Source organism: Rhinatrema bivittatum, chromosome 5 (genome assembly GCF_901001135.1).
Source record: "Rhinatrema bivittatum chromosome 5, aRhiBiv1.1, whole genome shotgun sequence".
Classification (NCBI taxonomy): Eukaryota; Metazoa; Chordata; class Amphibia; order Gymnophiona; family Rhinatrematidae; genus Rhinatrema; species Rhinatrema bivittatum.
The window spans coordinates 80218277-80239879 of record NC_042619.1 but is presented as its reverse complement, the minus strand read 5'-3'; the positions used below and the strand labels follow the sequence as shown (position 1 = coordinate 80239879).

The following is a 21603-nucleotide window of genomic DNA, read 5'->3' as shown; positions in this document are numbered from 1 at the left end:
TAATGATTTTAGCCTGTCGGATCACCTTTGTCTTGTGAAGCAGTCCCAGGAAAGGGCATAAAGCTTCCAAGGCAACTATTGCCCGATGGTTGAAGGATGCTATTGCTTCAGTGAATATATGTCACGGGCGAGCAGTTCCAGAGGGTCTTAAGGCTCATTCGCTCCATTCTCAGGCGGCGTTCCTGGGAAGAAAGTCAGTTGATTTCCCCTCAGGAGATCTGTAGGGCGGCGACCTGGAAATCTTTGCATACCTTTGCTCGGCATTACCGTTTGGATGTTCGGGCTCCCGACTCAGAGAGCTTTGGCAGCAGTGTGCTTTGAGTGGGGCTTTCTAGGTCCCACCCCATGTAAGGCAGCTTGGGAATATCCCAGCAGCCTGGGCTGATCCAGGTACGTACACGGAAAGGAAAATTGGTTCTTACCTGCTAATTTTTGTTCCTGTATTCCCTTATCAGCCCAGATGCCCACCTGGTTTTTTGATTCCACTCGAGAGTTTGTCGATTTTTTTTCTATCATACTATATAGCAGGACGAAGATTTCACAAAGGCGCTTAATTTGTACATAGTTGAGTCTCATAATTTTGGTTTGACCATTTAAATTTTGGATTTCTGTTTCCACGTTAATTCTGCTTTGATACTGTTTATACTGAAGGGGCTGCAGGTGGCGTATCCTACTTACAGGGGTGCCCTTCAAGTTTTTCTCTGTCTCCATCTGCTGGAAGGGAGACATAACCCAGCAGTCTGGGCTGATCCGTGGTACTACAGGAATGAAAATTAGCAGGTAAGAACCAATTTTCCTTTTTGTAATCTGCCTTGAGGCCACTCATGGAATATCAAATAAATAATGAAATACTTGTATTAGTAGTAGAAGCTCTAAACAATCCAGTGTTCATGAAAGAATTAGATATATCCATATCTCTTCTAAATTTTCCCTGGTACCTCCCTATTATCAGTCCTTTCGGTGATTTGAAATGTCCTACGTGGCCCCTCTGCCTTTTCTGTATACAGTGGTCAAAGGAATTAAAATAGTAGGAAGGTGCTAAATAGCTTGTGTTGGGTAACAGAGCAATTCATTCAACTTACACATTTAAGAATCATTTTCCACTCCCACAAATCATAAATGGCTGTTCCAGCATTACAGTTACTCCACTAGCTCCCCATGCACTCCTGCATTAAATCAAGCCTTCTTCTCTTTCAAGAACCCACATTCCTTTCTGCCTTTCCTTCAGCGTCTTTTTTCTTTTTACACCTTAGTGTTTACAGTTCAAGTAGAAAAGTTGAAAGAACCAAATTCACAAATACATCATAACAAAGATGTAATGAATTGATCCCCTCGTAGACCCAGGGCTCAGCACAATGCTCTCTCTCTCCACTCATTTTGGTCTCCTCTATCTTCTTTCTTTTGCCCTCTACCTAATAAACTTCCTTCCTCTTTATAATATGCAAAACCTCTTCTGCCTTCCCTTTCATTTCTTTGAGGAGGCACATGCCATGCCATTAGTTTCTAAAAGACCTACATTACCTGGAGAACTGGAGATTAAGATCAATACTTACTGGCTTCAAAAACTATTTTGCTTGGCCTGGCAGAAGAAGCACCAAACAAACTAGTGCTCATCACAGAACTAGATACGTCCCCACCACTTTCCAATGGGACCTGCAGCTTAGACCGAACCTAATGCAACAAACAAAAAAAACCATGCTTTAATAACATTAGTATAATGTTTCCCATTGACCAAATATATTCAGTGCATTTGTCTTAACAATGCCATTTTTTTCCCCTAGAGAAAAGATAAAATTCAAGATTCAAATCTATTTTGTAAATTTTAAAATGACAATTTCCAAAGCAAGGTACACTACACTGAGGGTGCTATTAAACTACTGGTTCTCTTTCCCTAAGTAGTTACAGTGGATAAGTGCAAGGTGATGCATATAGGGAAAAATAACCCATGCTATAATTACACGATGTTGGGTTCCATATTAGGTGCTACAACCCAAGAAAGAGATCTAGGTGTCATAGTGGATAACACATTGAAATCGTCGGTTCAGTGTGCTGCGGCAGTCAAAAAAGCAAACAGAATGTTGGGAATTATTAGAAAAGGAATGATGAATAAAACGGAAAATGTCATAATGCCTCTGTATCGCTCCATGGTGAGACCGCACCTTGAATACTGTGTACAATTCTGGTCGCCGCATCTCAAAAAAGATATAATTGCGATGGAGAAGGTACAGAGAAGGGCTACCAAAATGATAAGGGGAATGGAACAACTCCCCTATGAGGAAAGACTAAAGAGATTAGGACTTTTCAGCTTGGAGAAGAGACGACTGAGGGGGGATATGATAGAGGTGTTTAAAATCATGAGAGGTCTAGAACGGGTAGATGTGAATCGGTTATTTACTCTTTCGGATAGTAGAAGGACTAGGGGACACTCCATGAAGTTAGCATGGGGCACATTTAAAACTAATCGGAGAAAGTTCTTTTTTACTCAACGCACAATTAAACTCTGGAATTTGTTGCCAGAGAATGTGGTTCGTGCAGGTAGTATAGCTGTGTTTAAAAAAGGATTGGATAAGTTCTTGGAGGAGAAGTCCATTACCTGCTATTAGGTTCACTTAGAGAATAGCCACTGCCATTAGCAATGGTTACATGGAATAGACTTAGTTTTTGGGTACTTGCCAGGTTCTTATGGCCTGGATTGGCCACTGTTGGAAACAGGATGCTGGGCTTGATGGACCTTTGGTCTGACCCAGTATGGCATTTTCTTATGTTCTTATGTTCTTACATCAACAATAAGAGAACTCAAAAGTATATCAACATTCAATTTCCAATTTATTCATGAAATATATATATAAAAGATCCTATCTAGACAATAATTACTCTCTAGCACAATCATCCTTCCATACCTCAATCATACAACACATATAAAAACATTATATCATAATGTAAAACTCCATCACCAAAAATATGATTTCAATTCAGATAACAATATAAAGTGACTTTTACAATGTCATGTACTCTAAATTTAAATATGTATCACATAATATTGCGGCTCATTTCCTTAGATGTATAAAACTTTGTCTACTCATGTCACAGCATTAAACTCCTTTTTTAATTCTCAAAACCAAAACGGTGACATCGTCCGCTGGACAGGTCCAGCGGACGATGTCACCGTTGTCACCGATGAAATCACCGTGAAATCACCGATGTCACCGTGAAATCATATTTTTGGTGATGGAGTTTTACATTATGATATAATGTTTTTATATGTGTTGTATGATTGAGGTATGGAAGGATGATTGTGCTAGAGAGTAATTATTGTCTAGATAGGATCTTTTATATATATATTTCATGAATAAATTGGAAATTGAATGTTGATATACTTTTGAGTTCTCTTATTGTTGATGTAATTTCCAAAGCAAAGCATACAAAAACAACCTTACAGATCATTATAGGAAACCATCAGAATAGTGTAAATAAAGTACCAGATTCTGTTAATAGTTTGTACCACTCTATATATAACCACAAGGTAATCAAAACTGTGTCCAGAATTTATGGCTTTATGGACAGGTAAATAAATAGTGGCACTTGTATGTGCAGCAAATTTGCTAGAAAATATTAAAGGTGCTAATATTAAAATGTTTTACATGCCTAAATCCCCATTATTGCGTGCATTTGGAAATCAGCAGGGTGTGGGGTTTCAGAGAAAAGTATGTGTGAAACACTATTTTGTGTATATATTTTGACAAAGTTGTGAGGCCTTGTGCTGTGGCGTGGTTGAAACTGCCTAGCAGGCAAGCCCACTGGACCCACGCTGACAGCTGGTGGACACGGCCTGGACTGGGACTGAATTGGACCTTCATCTGTATCAGCCCTGTTCCCCGAAAGTTGAGCCCTTGGGTTCCAGGGGCTGACAGGTTAATGTCTCACAGGGCAGTCAGAATGGAATAGTTCAGAGATGGGCTAAGGTCAGGGCAGGCCACAATAAGAGAGTTAACAAGTATAAGCAGAGGGTTGAGGCAGGCAGTGTTCAGGGCTTAGTCAAGGTTCAGAGCAGAGATCAATACTAGGCCACAAGCAGAAGGGTAGTCCCGGTCTGTAGCAGAGGCAAAATGTCAAGCAGACAAGGGACCAGGACAAGCTGGGAAGCTGGATGAGGCAAGGCTGGAGGAAGGATGACAGGACACGACGAACAATATGCAGTGCTAAGAGCAGGACGACTTGTTGCTGAGGGAAGGGCTTGGAGCATGGCTGGGATTTATATATACAACCATGCAGACATCATCACTGCGTGTCTCTAGAGACTTTCCTGCCACAGAGACAATAAATGACGATGCGTGTGCACCAAGAGAACTGAACAGGGGCAAGATGGTGTATCCATGTCGCAAGAACCTGGTGGCATCAGGTAGTGTCTTCAAGGCCCAGCAGCACTGGGGGCAAGTGTGGCTGATTGAGGGCCTCCCTGAAACTGGCGAAATGTTACAATACCTTCCCTTTTAAGCCCCCTCCCCGGGACCCTGGGCTTAGACTATTGGGGATAGCGCAGGTGAAACTCCTTTACCAGTTGTGCAGCTTGAAGAATAGATTCAGGTTCCCATGAATTCTCCTTTGGACCAAACTTTTTCCAATAGATAAGATACTGTATCTTATTTCACACTTTTCTGGAATCTATAATCTCTTGAAACTCAGATGTTATGTCTTCTTCTGAGGTGGGAGAGGTATGGGAGAAGGTCTGGATGGCCATGACAGGACCACAGTTTTGAGGAGAGACACATGAAAGACACTGTATACTTTAAGAATAGAGAGGAGCTTCAGTTGGTAAGCCACTGGATCTACAGGGCATAAGATAAAGAATGAACCCACTAATCTAAGTGCAAATTTAGTAGGAATGATCCTGAGATGCAGGTTTCAAGTTCTTAGCCAAACCTTTTCTCCTGGCTGGAATTGAGGTGCTGGCCGGTGCTTCTTCTCGGCTTGCTTCTTGAATCGGTTAGCCACAGAAATGAGAAGCTGACCTGCCATAGAACTTTGAGGTCATCACTCATGGCATTAGCTGCTGGACAGGAAACCAAAAGTAGGATTTGGAGTGGGACTCTAGGATGACGGCCAAAGGCTATCTGGAAAGGCGAAGATCCAGAACAAGCCCCCACAAGATTGTTATGACAGAACTCTGCCCATGAGAGAAGGGACACCCAGTTATCTAGGCGGTCATTGACATAAGATTTCAGAAAGCTCTTTAAGGTTTGGTTGACCCTGTCTGTCCATTGCTCCATGGATGGCATGCCAAAGTGAAGTCCAAGGTAATACCAAATTTCTTGCAAAGGCTCTTCCAAAACCAAGCGGTGAACTGAACTTCCCGATCCGAGAGAATATGAAATGGGGGTCCATGTAAACTGAAAATCTGTGGTACAAAGAGGTGGGCCAGCTATGGTGTGAATGGAAGTCCAAGGAGTGGAGTGAAGTGAGCCATCTTGGAAAAGCAATCCACCACTACCCATATAGTGGTATAGCCATTAGAAAGCGGGTCAGTGGGCTGATGACGTCAGCGGAGCGAGTGGCCGCTTGATCCACGGCTCCCGACTGAACCGGTGGGAATCGCAATAATCAGCAGCCATCCAGCGCTCATTTTTCACGAGCAACCCAGCGAAATTCACAACAGCACTCAGCCCATGTCGAGCCGCAAAAAAGGAATCGACTTCCAAAAATTCTCATATCAAAAAACGGATCGGGAGCAGCGGGCCGAAAAATCCAAGATGGCGGCCGCAACTGCAACGGAGCTCTCGGAGGAGGAGGAAGAACGCAACGAGGCAGCCGACTCGGACATCCCTAATCGGGGTGAGTTCAAAACGTGGTTCAGAGAGCTGAGACATGACTTGCAGGCGTTTAAGTCGGAAATTCGGGAGGTGGTGGGAGAGCTCCGGGAGGAGGTCAGCGATATGGGCCGGAGGATTTTTGAGTACGAGACGCTCACTGAAGCCCAGGCAGAAGCAGTGAAAACATTAGCTGCTGATAATAAAAATATCTCCCAGGAACTTAAGCTACTCTCCCTGAAAGTTGAGGACCTGGAAAATAGGAGCCGCAGAATGAACCTGCGATTCCGCGGCATCCCGGACACCCCAGAATATGCTGACTGTGCTCAGATTATTTCTAAACTCTGCATTGATATCCTGCAAAAGCAGGAATCTCCGGGGGGTGAAGGATCAGTCATACCCCACATTGTGAAAATTGAGCGGGCTCATAGGGCCCTGGGTCCCCGAATAGCAAACAGAGTGAAGGACATTATTGTCTGCTTTCATGAATATGCAGTGAAAGATCGGGTGATGATGGCGGCGCGAAAGCAGGGAACCATTATGTTGGATGGGCACGAGGTACAGATTTTTGCGGACATTTCTCCTATAACGCTAAAACGGCGTGCCGAATTGCGACCCATCACGGAGTTATTGATGAAGGAAAATCTCCGGTACCGCTGGCTGTTCCCTTTTGGGCTCAGCTTCTCCAGCCAAGGCCGGACCTATAAAGCCCAGTCTCTGAGGGAAGCAGCTGGCTGTCTGAAGGAAGCGGGGCTCAGTGTTCCAGATCTCCCTTCTCCGCCGTCCCCTGCGGCCCTGCAGAGGGAGGAACCGAGATGGCAGAGGATGGGAAAGGGAGGAAAAAGACTGCGTCGCACCCCAACACCGGATCCGGTACAGCCGGTAGTTGATACTACTTGATGGGATTGGCGGATCCAGCAGTTTCTTCAGTTCCTGTTTTCTGCAACCTGGATGGCTGCGTTGTTGAAAGTGGTTTATTTGTCTTTGTTGATTCCCACCGGACGGGACAGCGGGCGTTCTGCTGTGCCATGCCTCTAATTGTAGGGCCGTGTGCCCATCGACTGTGGTCGAGAGGGGGGGGGGGGGGGGGGGGGGGGGGAGGGGGTTTTCAAAACTTGCAGGACCATGTGGGTTACGCTTTTCGGTCTCCAATCTCTACTTCGGGCCTGGTTCCTCATCTGAGGCCCTGGATTTTGCACCATTCCCCGGCTGAGTGGAGTAGCCAGTGTCTTCATTTCTTTACCCCGCCATGACGAAGTTTCGGCTATTTTCTTTGAATGTGAAAGGGTTAAATTCTCCACATAAGCGCAAACTGTTATTCAAAGACTTGCAACGGGGGCAGGTGGCGGTGGCCATGGTGCAAGAAACTCACCTCAAGAGACGGTTTGAGCACCTGATGCGCTCGCCACACTACCCTCAACAGTTCTGGGCAGCGAGCTCCAAGCTCTCACGTTATGCAGGGGTGGGAATTATGTTTCACAAAGACTTTGCTTTTGAACTGCTCAAGTGTGTTGCTGATCCCGAGGGGCGATTTCTTTTGCTCAATATTTTAGTAGCGGGGGAAAAATACACGTTGGTCAATGTGTACGCTCCTAACACTGGTCAAGCAGTTTTTTTTACTAAATTGTTTAGGACTGTTCAGAATCACCTAGAGGGTCATCTTTTACTGGTAGGCGATTGTAACATTTTACTCAACCCCAAGATGGATTCATCTGCGGGAAGAGGATCTATTCCCAAGAAGGATAGGCGTAGCCTCTTAACTTTTCTTCGCCACTTTATGCTGGAGGATGTCTGGCGCTTTTTTCACCCTCAGAAAAGGGAATATACATTTTATTCACACCCTCATAATCTTTATACAAGAATTGATTATATTTTTGCTGATAGGGGTTTTCTCCACAGGGTGATCGGTCCCACAGTGGACGCCATTACATGGTCTGATCACGCCCCTCAGTGGGTAGACTTAGCATTTCCCCTATACGATAAAGGGCAGAGGTTTTGGAAGTTGAACGATGGCCTTCTAGAGGATAAAATGTTTGTGTCACAATGTCAGCACCGTATCCAAGAGTACTTACAGCTTAATGAGTCCCCGGACATTTCTCCTATAACTATATGGGATTGTTTGAAGGCGGTGGTGAGGGGAGAGCTTATCGCACGTGCTTCATTTGTTAAGAAGGTAGAGAATAAGGAGCGGGTAGCTCTCATGCATAACTTAGTGGCTTTGGAGCAACGGCATAAATTACAGCCCACGGAGTCCGTGAAAGAGCAGATTGACTGCTGTCGCTCGCAAGTGGCAGCATTGGATGCTGCTCAGATTGCGTTTGCTTTGGAGTGGGTGGAGCAAACGTATTTTGAGGGGGGCAACAAGGCTGGTAAGCTCTTGGCTAATAAATTGAAAGCGAAACGCATGCAGAACCTTATTACCAAAATTAAGGATGAACAGGGTGCCCCTCTTACCTCTAATGAGGATATCCGTTCCCGGTTTCTTAGATTCTACGCCACTCTCTACCAAAGCAATCCCAATATTGTAGAGGAGGACATAGAGGCCTTTTTAAGAGATATTTCCCTGCCCCGATTAGTGGATGGTCAGAGCGCGGCTCTGGATGCTGTAATTACTCCCTTGGAGGTCTCTCTCACCATTAAGCAGCTGAGGGTGAACAAGGCACCCGGATTAGATGGCTTTACGGCTCGGTTTTATCAATGTTTTTCTGCCGAGCTTTCCGGTCCCCTGGCACGGATGTTTAATGCCCTGCGAGGGGAGGGTCACTTAGCCGTTAATTCCAATGTGGCGGGGATCACCATATTGGCGAAGCCGGGCCGGGATGCCACTCAGTGTGGCTCCTATCGGCCTATATCCCTGTTGAATATTGACCTTAAGCTACTGGCTAAAATATTGGCTAACCGGCTTAACCATTATATAGCGCACCTGATACACCCCGACCAGGCGGGCTTTATTCCGGGGCGTATGGCCTCCGACAATGTGCGGAAAGTAATGGATTCTCTATGATGGGCTCAGCATAACAAACTCCCATTTTTGTTAATGGCCATGGATGCGGAAAAGGCCTTCGACCTGGTCCACTGGCCCTTCCTTTTTCGGACTTTGTCTGCTATGGGTTTTGGCCCCTTTTTCATCCAATGGATACAAAGATTGTATGAGGGACCCAAAGCATGCATAAAAGTCAATGGTGGGTACTCCACTTATTTTTCGGTGGAAAGGGGTACCAGGCAGGGGTGTCCGCTGTCTCCTCTGTTATTTGCCATATTTATTGAACCCCTAGCTCAGAAGATCAGGGAGACGGCGACCATCACCGGCATTGAGGTGGGGACCTTTTCGTCCAAATTGGCCATGTTTGCTGACGATGTAATCTTAACACTCACGCATCCTCAGCGTTCTCTTCCAGTGGTCGTGGATCTCATAAAAGCCTTTAGTAAGGTATCTGGGTACTCCATCAATTGGGATAAAACTGAGATTCTCAACATTTCCCTATCGGGTTCCCAGGTGTCTGCCCTTCAGGCAGCTTTCCCCTTTTGTTGGGCTAAGGATAAATTGAAGTATTTGGGGGTGTATATTGGCAACCAGGGAGATGCTTTTAATCTTAATTACCCCCCTTTATTAGCTAAAATTTATAGAGAACTTGAAGAGTGGAGCAGATATCACATTTCCTGGCTAGGGCGTATAGCAGCTTTCAAAATGAACATTCTACCGCGGTTATGCTACCTGTTCCAGACCCTACCTGTTAGGGTGCCGGATGTGCTGTTAGTGAAATGGCAGAGACGTTTTATGAAGTACATATGGCAGGGTAAACATCCCCGGGTGGCACGTAAGGTACTCTTCCGTCCCAAGCTCCATGGGGGGCTTGCGGTCCCCAACTTGGTGTGGTATCATGCTGCCGCGCATTTGCGTGTAGTGGCGGAATGGCATCGGCCGGGGAGGGGGAAACCTTGGATAGCTTTAGAACAAGCCATTGTGGGGATCCGGCCGTTACCATCTCTGGTATGACGGCCTCGCTCGGATTGGCCCCCTATGCGGGATTTGTCTCTGCCTATGCAGCATACCGTTCAAATGTGGTATCGTTGGAGGCGGGCTCTCTTGGGTAAGCGGCTTGGGTCTATTAACTCCTCCCCCTTCTTTCATGTGGATTTCCTAAACGGGAAAGCGTATAGGGAATTCAAAGGTTGGCTAGATAGGGGCATCACTAATTGTGGCCATCTATGGGAAAATGGGGGGTGGTTGCCCTTCGAGACTATCAAGACTAAATTTGGCCTAGAACCTTGGGATAGCTATCGCTATCATCAGCTGCAAAATTATTGTGCGCACTCCGGCCTGAGGAGTGATCTTCAGGCTCCGGTCTCCTTATTCGAATCTTACTGCAGGGCGGTAGAGAAAATCCCCAGTCTACTATCCAAAATATATAAATTGTTCAACCAGGACTTGTGTTCCCCTCCGGCGTATGTAGCTGCGTGGGAGAATGATTTGGGGGTGACTTTAGATGCAGAGTCCTGGGATGATATCTATTCTAAGATGGGGAAGGGTATCATTTCCGCTACTCTCATTGAAAACGATTTTAAAATGCTCTATAGATGGTACTATACCCCTGAAAGACTTCACCGTATTTCCCCCCAGGTGTCGGATAAATGCTGGAAGGGATGTGGGGCTACGGGTACCTTTTTTCATTTATGGTGGGAATGCCCCAGGATTTCTCGGATTTGGGAGGATGTTTCTGCATGGCTTACGGCAGTCTTGGGGGTGTCTGTGTTGCTCACACCGTTGCAGGCCTTTCTTAATGGGGACCTGGGGTCCGGGGATTTGCATCATTCTAGGTTTGTTAAGTTTGTGGTCTCGGCTGCCAGGAGTGAAATAGCGAGACATTGGAAGGGAAACGTACTGCCACAGGTGGCGGCTATTAAGGCAAGAGTGGACAAGGTCTATCATATGTGTAAGATTACAGCTCACAAACAACACAACTTGCCCTCTTTCCAGAAGATTTTGCAGCCATACCAGCGCTGGCGAGCGGCACTGATTGCACAGTAAATGTCGCAGATCCCAGATTGTATTCTGGGGGGTGCTCCTCTATTATTCTGTATGGGGCCCGGAGCTGAACTTTGGCTCTCCGTTATGTTGTGAATGTATGCTCATGAGATTGGTTGTGGTGTTATGCTGGTTTCTGCAAGATGGGGGGGAGGGGGTTGGGGGAATAACACAATAATCATATGGAAACTCATTTTTGTGTATTGAGTTTATTGCATTCTGGCGTGTTATATTTGACATATACATTGTTACGTATTTTTGTTCATGCTGTTTCTAATAAAAATTTAAATCGAAAAAAAAAAAAGAAAGCGGGTCAGTGGCAAATTCAGTGGTCAAATTGGTCCAGGGTTCCTTGGGGCTGGCAATGGCTGTAACAGTGCCCAAGGTTTGCACAAGAGCTCTTGTGCATTGCACAGGTGGGGTAGGAGTCCACATAGCTTTTCATATTTTGTTTCATTCGCAGCCACCAATAATGGTGGAGAATAAGCTCCAGGGTCCTATTGATACAGGGATGCCCTACCAGGCAGGAGTCATAAGCCCATTTGAGTACAGTTTTCTGGGTGGTACATGCACAGCTGCAGAGAGTATAGATCCAGGACAGATCATAATGTGGCAAGGAGGCTCTAAGGCAGTGATGACAAACTCCAGTCCTCGAGTGCCACAACAGGCCAGGTTTTCAGAATATTTTCAAAGGGATTTTCAAAGGGATACGCACATACCCCCCGAAAACCTGCCCCAAGCTCCACCTGCGCTCGCAAGCCCCGGGACGCATGTAAGTCCCGGGGCTTTGCTGGGGGGGGGCGTGTTGGGGGGGCGGCGCAACGTTCGGGGGCGTTCCAGGAGGCGTGGAGCCGAACCGGGGGCATTCCGGGGGGCGTGGCCGAGGCCTCCGGACCAGCCCCTGGGTTGGGTGATGGTGCGCCAGCAGCTCACTGGCACATGCGAGTTACGCCTGCCTCGGGCAGGCATAACTTTTCAAACAAAGGTGGGGGGGGGGTTTAGATAGGGCCGGGGGGGAGGGAACGGAGGCAGGCTGCGCGGCTCGGTGCACACAGGCTGCCGAATTTGCGCAGCCTTGCACGCGCCGACCCCGGATTTTAAAAGATACGCGCATATTAAAATCCAGTGTACTTTTGTTTGCGCTGGTCGCTTGGGCATACTTTTTAAAAATCTGCCTCAATGTGTATAAGATAGATCTGCAAACAATGGAGGCTGTGCAATCAAATCTTTCTCATGCATATTCACTGTAGATATCCTGAAAACCGGGCCCGTTTGTGGCACTTGAGGATTGGAGTTCACCATCACTGTTCTAGGTGTCCTCGGTCTCAAAAGACCATGAAAGGGCATCAGCCCTCTGGCTCTTGTCTGCAGGGTGATAACATACAGGCCGATTCAGTAAAAGTCGCGGGAGAGCGGGCGAGCGCCCAGGCCACTCTCCTGTGCGCACGATTCAGTATTTAAATGAGGGCCTGCGGTAAAAAGAGGCGCTAGGGGCACTAGGGCGTCCCTAGTGCCTCTTTTTTGACAGGAGCAGCGGCTGTCAGCGGGTTTGACAGCAGGCGCTCAATTTTGCCGCCATCGGTTCTCAAACCCGCTGACAGCCATGGGTTCGGAAACCGAACACCGGCAAAATTGAATGTCCGGTTTTCAACCCGCGAGCCGATTTTACATCATTTTTTTTTTAAAATTATTTTTTACTTTGGGACCGCCAACTTAATATCACCATGATATTAAGTCGGAGGGTGCACAGAAAAGCAGTAAAAAGCACTTTCCCGGTGCCAGCAGAAATTAACGCCTACCTTTGGGTAGGCGCTAATTTCTGAAAGTAAAATGTGCGGCTTGGCTGCACATTTTACTTAGTGAATCGCGCCGAAATAACTAATAGGACCATCAACATGCATTTGCATGTTGCGGGCGCTATTTGTTTTGGGGGGGGGTTGGACGTGTGTTTTCGACGCGCTATTACCCCTAGCTGAATAAGGGGTAAAGCTAGCGTGTCGAAAACGCGCGTCCAAACGCAGGATAACAGTGTGCTCCACTGGAGCGCACTGTACTGTATTGGCCTGATAGTTTGAAATCAAAATGATTAAAAAACTAAGACAATTGGGCCTGTCGAAGATCTAGGCACTGGACCTGTTAAGAACATAAGAACATAAATAGGATGCTGGGCTTGATGGACCCTTGGCCTGACCTAGCATGGCAGTTTTCAACAAACTAGGCCACAGGAACCTGCAAATACCCGAACAGAAGATCCCAAGCTACTGATGCCAATAATAGCAGAGGCCATTCCCTAAGTCAACTTGATTAATAGCAGTTAATGGACTTCTGCTCCAAGAATTTATCCAAATCTTTTTTAAACCCAGCTACTCTAACTTCACTAACCACATCCTCTGAAACAAATTCCAGAGTTTAATTGTGCGTTGAGTGAAAAAGAATTTTCTCCGATTAGTCTTAAAAGTGCTACTTGCTAACTTCATGGAGTGTCCCCTAGTCCTTCTATTATCTAAAAATATGAATAACCGACTCACATCTACTCATTCAAGACCTCTCATTATTTTAAAGACCTCTATCATATCCCCCCCCACCCCTCAGCCATCTCATCTCCAAGCTGAACAACCCTAACCTCTTCAGCCTTTCCTTATACAGGAACTGTTCCATCCCCTTTATCATTTTGGTTGCCCTTCTCTGTACCTTCTCCATCACAACTATATCTTTTTTGAGATGTGGCGATCAGAACTGTACACAGTATTCAAGGTGCAGTCTCACCATGGAGCGATACAGAGGCATTATGACATTTTCTATTTTGTTAACCATTCCCTTCTTACTAATTTCTAACATTCTGTTTGCTTTTTGACTGCTGCCGCACACTGCTGCAGCACACTGCTGCCTAGATCTTTTTCCTGGGTGGTAGCTCCTAATATGGAACCTAACATCGTGCTGTAGCAAGGGTTATTTTTCCCTATAGGCAACACCTTGCATGTGTCCACATTAAATTTCATCTGCCATTTGGATGCCCAATCTTCCAGTCTCGCAAGGTCCTCCTGCAATGTATCACAATCCGCTTGATATTTAATTACTCTGAATAATTTTATATCATCTGCAAATTTGATAACCTCACTCATCGTATTCCTTTCCAGATCATTCATAAATATATTGAAAAGCACTGGTCCAGGTACAGATCCCTGAGGTACTCCACTGTTTACCCTTTTCCACTGAGAAAATTGACCATTTAATCCTACTCTCTGTTTCCTGTCTTGTAACCAATTTGTAATCCACGAAAGGACAACGCCTCCTATCCCATGACATTTTAGTTTTCTTAGAAGCCTCTCATGAGGGATTTTGTCAAACGCCTTCTGAAAATTCAAATGCACTACATCTACCAGTTCACCTTTATCCACATGTTTATTAACCCCTTAAAAAAAAAAAAAAGATATGTGAGGCAAGACTTCCCTTGGGTAAATCCATGTTGACTGTGTTCCATTTGTTGCGTCTGCCTTACCTCTTTTTCTCTTCTTTCACTCTCTTTGGGCAAGATGGCTGCCTCTGGTGCCAAGTGCCGAGGGTTTCGCCGTTTCCAAATCAGCATGGGCGTCCCCAAGCGCCATGCTCAATCCCGTGGCCTCCTAGGACGTGAGCGCGCACATCTCTTATGCTCAAATACAAGTCATGGCAGTAACCTCGGGGGCGGCCCCACCGCATGATGTCAGTACCTTTGGGTATATGTAGCCTCCGCTTCCGCTACCACCTTGAGTTAGCAAGGACTTCGGTTTTAGCTACCCTGACTGCTCTAAGCTGCACACTTAGATGCTGCTTCACTCCAAGGGCCTCACTCCTGTAGAAGCTCTAGATACCCGCTCCTCAGGGGTCTCTCGCTTCCAACTACCTTCGGGGTCCTCTCTAACTAAGACAGCCGGTCCTCGGGGGTCTTTCTCTCTCTTCTACATTTCAGGATATCGGGCCATCAGGTACTCGCTCCTTGAGGGCCTACCAGCCATTATATATCCTGCACCATGAACCTTCGGCCCCAACTTTCCACCATCAGGAAGACGCCATCATTCCTGTGAGTACCTCTACAATCCGGTGCTCCAGCTCCACCCACCAGCCACGACGTTACCCACACTTCGGGCTCTCGCCTATCGTGAACATTTGGGTGAGACTTCACATCTGAGCCTGTTGAACGTACTGGCACTTCTTGGATCAGTGCCATAATTCCTGCTTTCACCATCTATCTATTTTTTTTACTGTTTTTTTAATCTATTTTTTTAATCTATTTTTATATACTGTTTTTTTTATCTATTTTTTTTTACTGTTTTTTGGTTACTGTTCCCCTGTTCGATGTAAACCGATCTGATAGAAAAGCGTTAAATAAATAAATAAATCTACAGCAGTACAATAAAAACTCTATCCATACTGTGTCTGCTATCTAAGTTCAGCGGTTCCCCACGGGGCCCCTCCACATGGGCGGAGTCATCTCCATTGCGACCAAGGGTCCACTATGCCACAAACTCATCAGAATACTAACTCCATGGACTTGGCTTAACTCACAGCCCTGCAGGCCATCCCTGGCCTAGCCCAGCAGATCACGGAACAACAAAAGTCTTTGGAGAGCCTTGCTACTGCCTTCAATCAGTTACACGCGCAACTGAACTCTTCAGCTCCTCCTGTGAAGGAGTTGCTGTCACTAGTGGTAACCCTTAAGACCACTGTACTCTTATCCACACCTATCCGCTTTACGGGTGAAGCCTACATTTAGGAAAAGACTCAAAACGTGGTTATTTATGAAAGCCTTTCCAGACCCCAACTGAACCTTAATTCACCATTAACTGACACTCAGACTTTACCTTAACAGGGTAATCAATAACTTTACCTTAACATGACAATTAATAACTTTGCAAATTTCATAACTTTGTTAACACCATTAATTGGCAAATTTGTTCTCTCTGTTAAATTCCTATCGCCTTTTCACTGCTCCAAGTTGTGTATGTCCCTGTTTTTATTGTAACTGCAACCTTTCTTTCAGTGCCTGTTAATGTTAATGTTCTTATTATATTTTCTTTTTCACCCCTTGTTAATTGTAAACCGGCATGATGCGATTCCCATCGCGAATGCCGGTATAGAAAAACTCTAAATAAATAAATAAATAAATAAATAAATAAGATGTGCAGAGGGTTTGTTAATCAATGCAACATACATTTTTCATTATAGTCTACCCTCTTTCCCACTTAAGCTTCAAAGACCACCTACATCCTGTCGTTCCTAGAAGGATGAGCCCTGGCCTGGGCTTCACCATTATGGGAACGTGAAGATCCCATCCTGAATGACCTACCAGGATTTCTAAAACTTTAAGTCTGTGTTTGATGATCTGGCTCACCAGACCATTGCTGATCCGCCTTGCTCAACCTTCAGCAAGATAACAAGCCACTTACAGACTGCTATTGAATTTAAGACTCTAGCATCTGAACCTCATTGGGACACTGGATGCTTACGTGCCATATTCATGGAGGGTCTCAACTCTTGCGTAAAGGACGAATTAGTGGCTCATGACTTGCCTGATACCCTTGAGTCCCTGATGGAACTAGCAGGGAGAATTGACCGCCGTATCCGCGATCGTACTCAGGTGGCTATGAGTCCACGAAAGTCTACAGTGGGGACTAACCATTCTAAACCTGTGCCTATTGCATCCAGCTTGCCATCTGCACCCCTAGAGGAGGAAGAGCCTATGCAACTAGGCTGAAGCCATTTGACCTCTAAGAAGAGACGTTATCATAAGTGCATGGGGTTGTGCATGTATTGTGGCCAATAGGGTCATGCAGTCCAAACCTGTCCCATTTGTCCGGGAAACTGTCGGGCCTGGGATCTGCAGGAGGACTTCTCCTGGGACTCACCTCTCCTACTCCTCCATTATCATTACCCGTATCTCTGCTTTGCGGAGGTCTCGAATTTCAGACTCTCGATCTCATTGACTCCTGTGCGGGAGGTAATTTTATTCTAAAGCGTTTGGTTGAACATCTATGGATTCCTACCACACCAATAGCTAAGCCTCTGCTATTGTCATCTATCCATGGAGAACCACTTCCTGGAGAAGTTTCATTGACCACCCAAGCCATCGGCCTGTGCACTGGAGCTCTACACTCAGAATCAATTTATTTTCTAGTGTTGGAAAAAGCCATGCATCCAGTGGTATTGGGGCTACCGTGGCTTCAAGTCCATATGCCACAATTTAATTGGGCTACCTTGGAACTGTCCCGCTCGGTGCCTTGCTGAAGTTTCACCGCTCATCTGCATTCCCACTACCCCATCATTACCTGGCTTACCTCCACAATACGCCTCCTTCCAGGATGTTTTCTCAAAGCAAGCAGCTGATGTTCTTCCACCACACAGAGAGTTTGATTGTGCCAAAGATCTGAAGCCAAATTCAGAACCTCCCAAAGGAAGAGTTTACCCTCTTTCAGTAGAAGAGACTAAAGCTATGTCTACCTACATACAAGAAAATCTGCAAAAGGGATTTATCAGACCTTCCAAATCACCTGCTGGTGCAGGCTTCTTTTTCATGGGGAAAAAGGATGGCACCTTACACCCCTGCATCGACCATAGGGGTCTGAATGCGATTACCATCAAGGACAGGTACTCTCTGCCCTTAATATCTGAACTGTTTGATAGGCTCCAAGGGGCTAAAATATTCTCCAAATTAGACCTAAAAGAAGCTTATAACTTGATGGTATTTGAGAAGGAGACGAATGGAAAACTGCTTTTAACATCTGTAATGGACACTTTGAATACCTCATCATGCCCTTCAGTTTAAGTAACGCACCCACAGTCTTTCCAAATATGATGAACGACATCTTATGGGACTTACTGTATCAATGCGTAGTAGTATATCTCAATGATATACTGATCTTTTCTCAAGATCTGCAAAGTCATCAGGAGGATGTTAAGAAAGTCCTAAGACGCCTGCGTGTTACCACCTTTACTCAAAGCTTGAGAAGTGCTAATTCCACAAAGAAGCTGTACCCTTCCTGGGATACATTGTTTCTAAGAATGGTTTTCAAATGGACCCCAAGAAACTTGAGAGTATACGGGATTGGCCTCAACCCACAGGCCTGAAAGCATTGCGTCGCTTCTTGGGATTCACCAATTACTACCAATCCTATATTCAAACTACTTTATTAAAAAAAAAAAACTCAAAAAAAAAAATACTCATCATTGACAGTAACTCTGCTATGTCCAAGAAGGGAGCCAACCCAGCCAATTGTTCTACAGAAGCCATCTCAGCCTTCCTGATGCTCAAAGAGGCTTTACAAAAGAAGCCATGTCTCCGCCACCCTGACCCACACCATCCTTTCATCATGGAGGTCGACACATCCGACGTTGGTGTGGGGGCGGTTCCAACTCAGTACAGTGAATCCAATGTGTTCCATCCTTGCTCCTTCTTTTCCAGGCGATTCTCGCCTGCTGAGAGAAATTATGGGATAGGAGACAAGGAGCTTCTCGTAATCAATCTGGCTTTTGAAGAGTGGCGTCCCTGGCTAGAAGGTGCACAACACCAAATAGTAGTATACACCGATCACAAGAATCTAGAGTACCTTCGACATGCTCAACGAATCAAACACCGTCAAGCAAGATGGTCTCTGTTTTTCAACAGATTCCACTTCCTTCTGAAGTACCGTCTGGGAGAGAAGAACATTCGGGCTGATGCCCTATCACGATCCTTCTCACCTCAGGATGTGCCGGATGAACCCCGTCATATCATCGATCCTGTAAGAGTGGTCCTCGCAGCCACCCACACAGTACCTGCCGGGAAGACAGTTGTGGCCAGAAGTTTAAGAAAAAAACTATTGAAATGGGCACATGATTCCCGTCTGGCAGGCCACCCAAGACAGAGTCATACTCTAGCTATGTTGCAAAGATATTATTGGTGGCCAACTATGAAGAAGGACGTACAAGTGTATGTGGGTTCCTGCACTGTCTGTGCCAAGCAAAAGCCACCACCCGGGCATCCTTGGGACCTATTACAGCCTCTGCCATCACTGGATGAACCATGGACCCCTATCGCTACCGATTTCGTAGTGGACCTGTCATCATCTAATGGCAATAGAGTCACAGCTCCCTCTATTAGATCTCACCGACCCGAACACTGCCATTCGCTCCTGGAATAATATAACAGAAAATATAGCAAACAAGCTCTGCCCTTCAACTATAAAAAAATCTCACACCAATGCCTCCAACAGACAACCTTGGTTCACCAATGAACTCAGAAAACTAAAACAAAGCTTAAGAAAGAAAGAAGCGACTTGGCGTAAAACTCCTTGTGACTTCACCATTTCATCATACAAATCCACGCTATACCAATACAAAGCCCTCACTTCAAAATCAAAAAAAGATTACTTTGCATCTAAGATTCACAACTTGGTCTTTGATTCTAAAGCCCTCTTCGCTTATGTATCCAGCCTCACTCAAACTATACCACGAGAAATCCCCAGCGACTTGGCACAATCCAAAGCTGAAGAACTCGCCCAGTTTTTCCAAAATAAAATCAACAATCTTTTAACTCAACTGCCTTCCAATACAGCTGATGCCCTCCCGACATATAATCACCCGACTTTCATAAACTCCAGCCTAAACACTTTTGAGCCCATCTCTTCCACTGAGATACAAACCATCCTGAGAAGAATGAAACCTTCGTCTCATCCTGCTGACCACATCCCCACCAAACTACTCCTATCTATTCCTGACTCAATAGCCACATCATTAACAAACATCATCAACTGCTCTCTAGCCCAAGGATCCTTCCCAGATGATCTCAAAATGGCCTCAATCTCACCACTCCTAAAGAAACCCAACCTTGACCCGAAGGACCCCAACAACTTCCGACCCATTGCTAACCTCCCATTCATCGCCAAGATCATGGAAAAACTAGTCAACTCTCAACTGTCAAGCTACATCGAAGACAATAATCTCTTCTTCGCCCCACAACACGGATTCCGAAAAAACCGAGGCACAGAATCTCTCCTTATCTCTTTGACAGACCATCTCCTACTGGGCCTCGACAAAGGAAACTCATTCCTTTTGATCTTGCTAGACCTATCCGCAGCGTTCGACACGGTCAACCACGCTATCCTCCTAAACCAGTTGTCATCCATAGGAATCAGAGGCACTGTCCTTTCCTGGTTTAAAACCTTTCTCAACAATAGAGGTTACAAAGTCAAACTCCAAAACAAGGAATCCTCAAGATTTGACTCTACCATAGGAGTCCCACAAGGTTCTTCATTATCTCCGACTCTATTCAATATTTACCTTCTTCCTCTATGCCAACTTCTCACCGACCTCAATCTAAAGTTTTTTCTATACGCAGACGATATCCAAATCATCATCCCCATCAAAGACACATACTCTAATACTCTTGACTACTGGGAATCATGCCACCAAAAAATCAAACAACTACTCAACAGTCTACACCTCATCTTAAATTCCTCCAAGACTGAGATCCTTCTTATCTCGCCTGAAAACAACACCAACAACAGTACTCTTCCCACCAATCTCCCTACCACACAAACTAGAGACCTAGGAGTGATAATAGATAACCGGCTAAACTTCAAGGCACACATCAACAAAACAACCAAAGACTGTTTCTATAAACTCCAGGTCCTGAAAAGGATAAGACCTCTTTTCCACGCTCAAGACTTCAGAACGATCATCCAAGCAGTCATATTTTCGAAACTGGACTACTGCAACTCCCTATTGCTAGGTCTACCTTCATCATACTCCAAACCACTACAGATGGTTCAAAATTCAGCTGCCCATATTCTGACAGGCGCAAGGAAAAGAGACCACATTTCACCCATCCTGAAAGAGCTTCATTGGTTACCCGTATACTTCCGCATCATGTATAAAGCCTTAACTATCACCTATAAAACTATACATCAACTCACCACTATCGATCTCCAATTCCCTCTCCAAGTACATAATTCCACTAGACCTACCAGAGATGCATATAGAGGTTCCCTCCTGGTTCCCCCAGCGAAAACGACCAAACACATTACCGTAAGAGATCGTGCCACCTCCACAGCTGGCCCTCTACTGTGGAATTCCATTCCTACAGACCTCAGACAGGAGCCTTGCCTCCCAAATTTTAGGAAAAAACTTAAGACTTGGTTATTCAAGCAAGCCTTTCCGGACACAACTCAATGACACAATCCAATAACTCCTAAATCACCTTGCCGTTTGTTTATAACATTTATTTATTTTGTATACTACATTTAAATTGTATATTGTTTAACCATTTTCTATCCTCTTTCTATTTTTCCTACTCCAAGTTTGGCCACCTTGTTAAATGTAACTGTACCTTCTGTCACCACAGTTCTAGTTCTTTGTTCTTAAGTTCTATGTATTTTATTGCACCCCCATTCTATGTAAACCAGCAAGATATGTTTTCATGATTGCCGGTATATAAAAACTCTAAATAAATAAATAAATAAATAAATAAATATGGATTACGGTCGACAGTTTCTCTAAAATGGCACACTTTGTAGCATTACCAGGATTACCCTCTACTACTGAGTTAGCAAAACTCTTCATTAAACACATCTTCCGTCATCATGGGATGCCTAAACATATCCTATCCGACAGGGGAGTGCAATTTACTGCAAAGTTCTGGAGAGCATTATGTCAAAACTTTGACATCGCCTTGGACTTAAACTCTGCCTACCATCCTCAGTCTAATGGTCAGACTGAGAGGATGAATAGGACATTAAAACAATTTCTGTGATCTTATGT

At 45.2% G+C, this 21603-nt stretch overlaps 1 protein-coding gene across 3 annotated transcripts in view; it reads right to left on the bottom strand.

Moving 5' to 3' along the window:
* The window catches only part of PARP4 (poly(ADP-ribose) polymerase family member 4), a 376732-nt gene that overhangs the window by 53313 nt on the left and 301816 nt on the right, over positions 1 to 21603 (bottom strand). For all 3 annotated transcript variants that reach the window (XM_029602495.1, XM_029602494.1, XM_029602496.1), the window contains one exon: positions 1554 to 1671. In XM_029602495.1, the coding sequence (XP_029458355.1) occupies positions 1554 to 1671 (118 nt within the window). The remainder of the gene's footprint in view (positions 1 to 1553; positions 1672 to 21603) is intronic.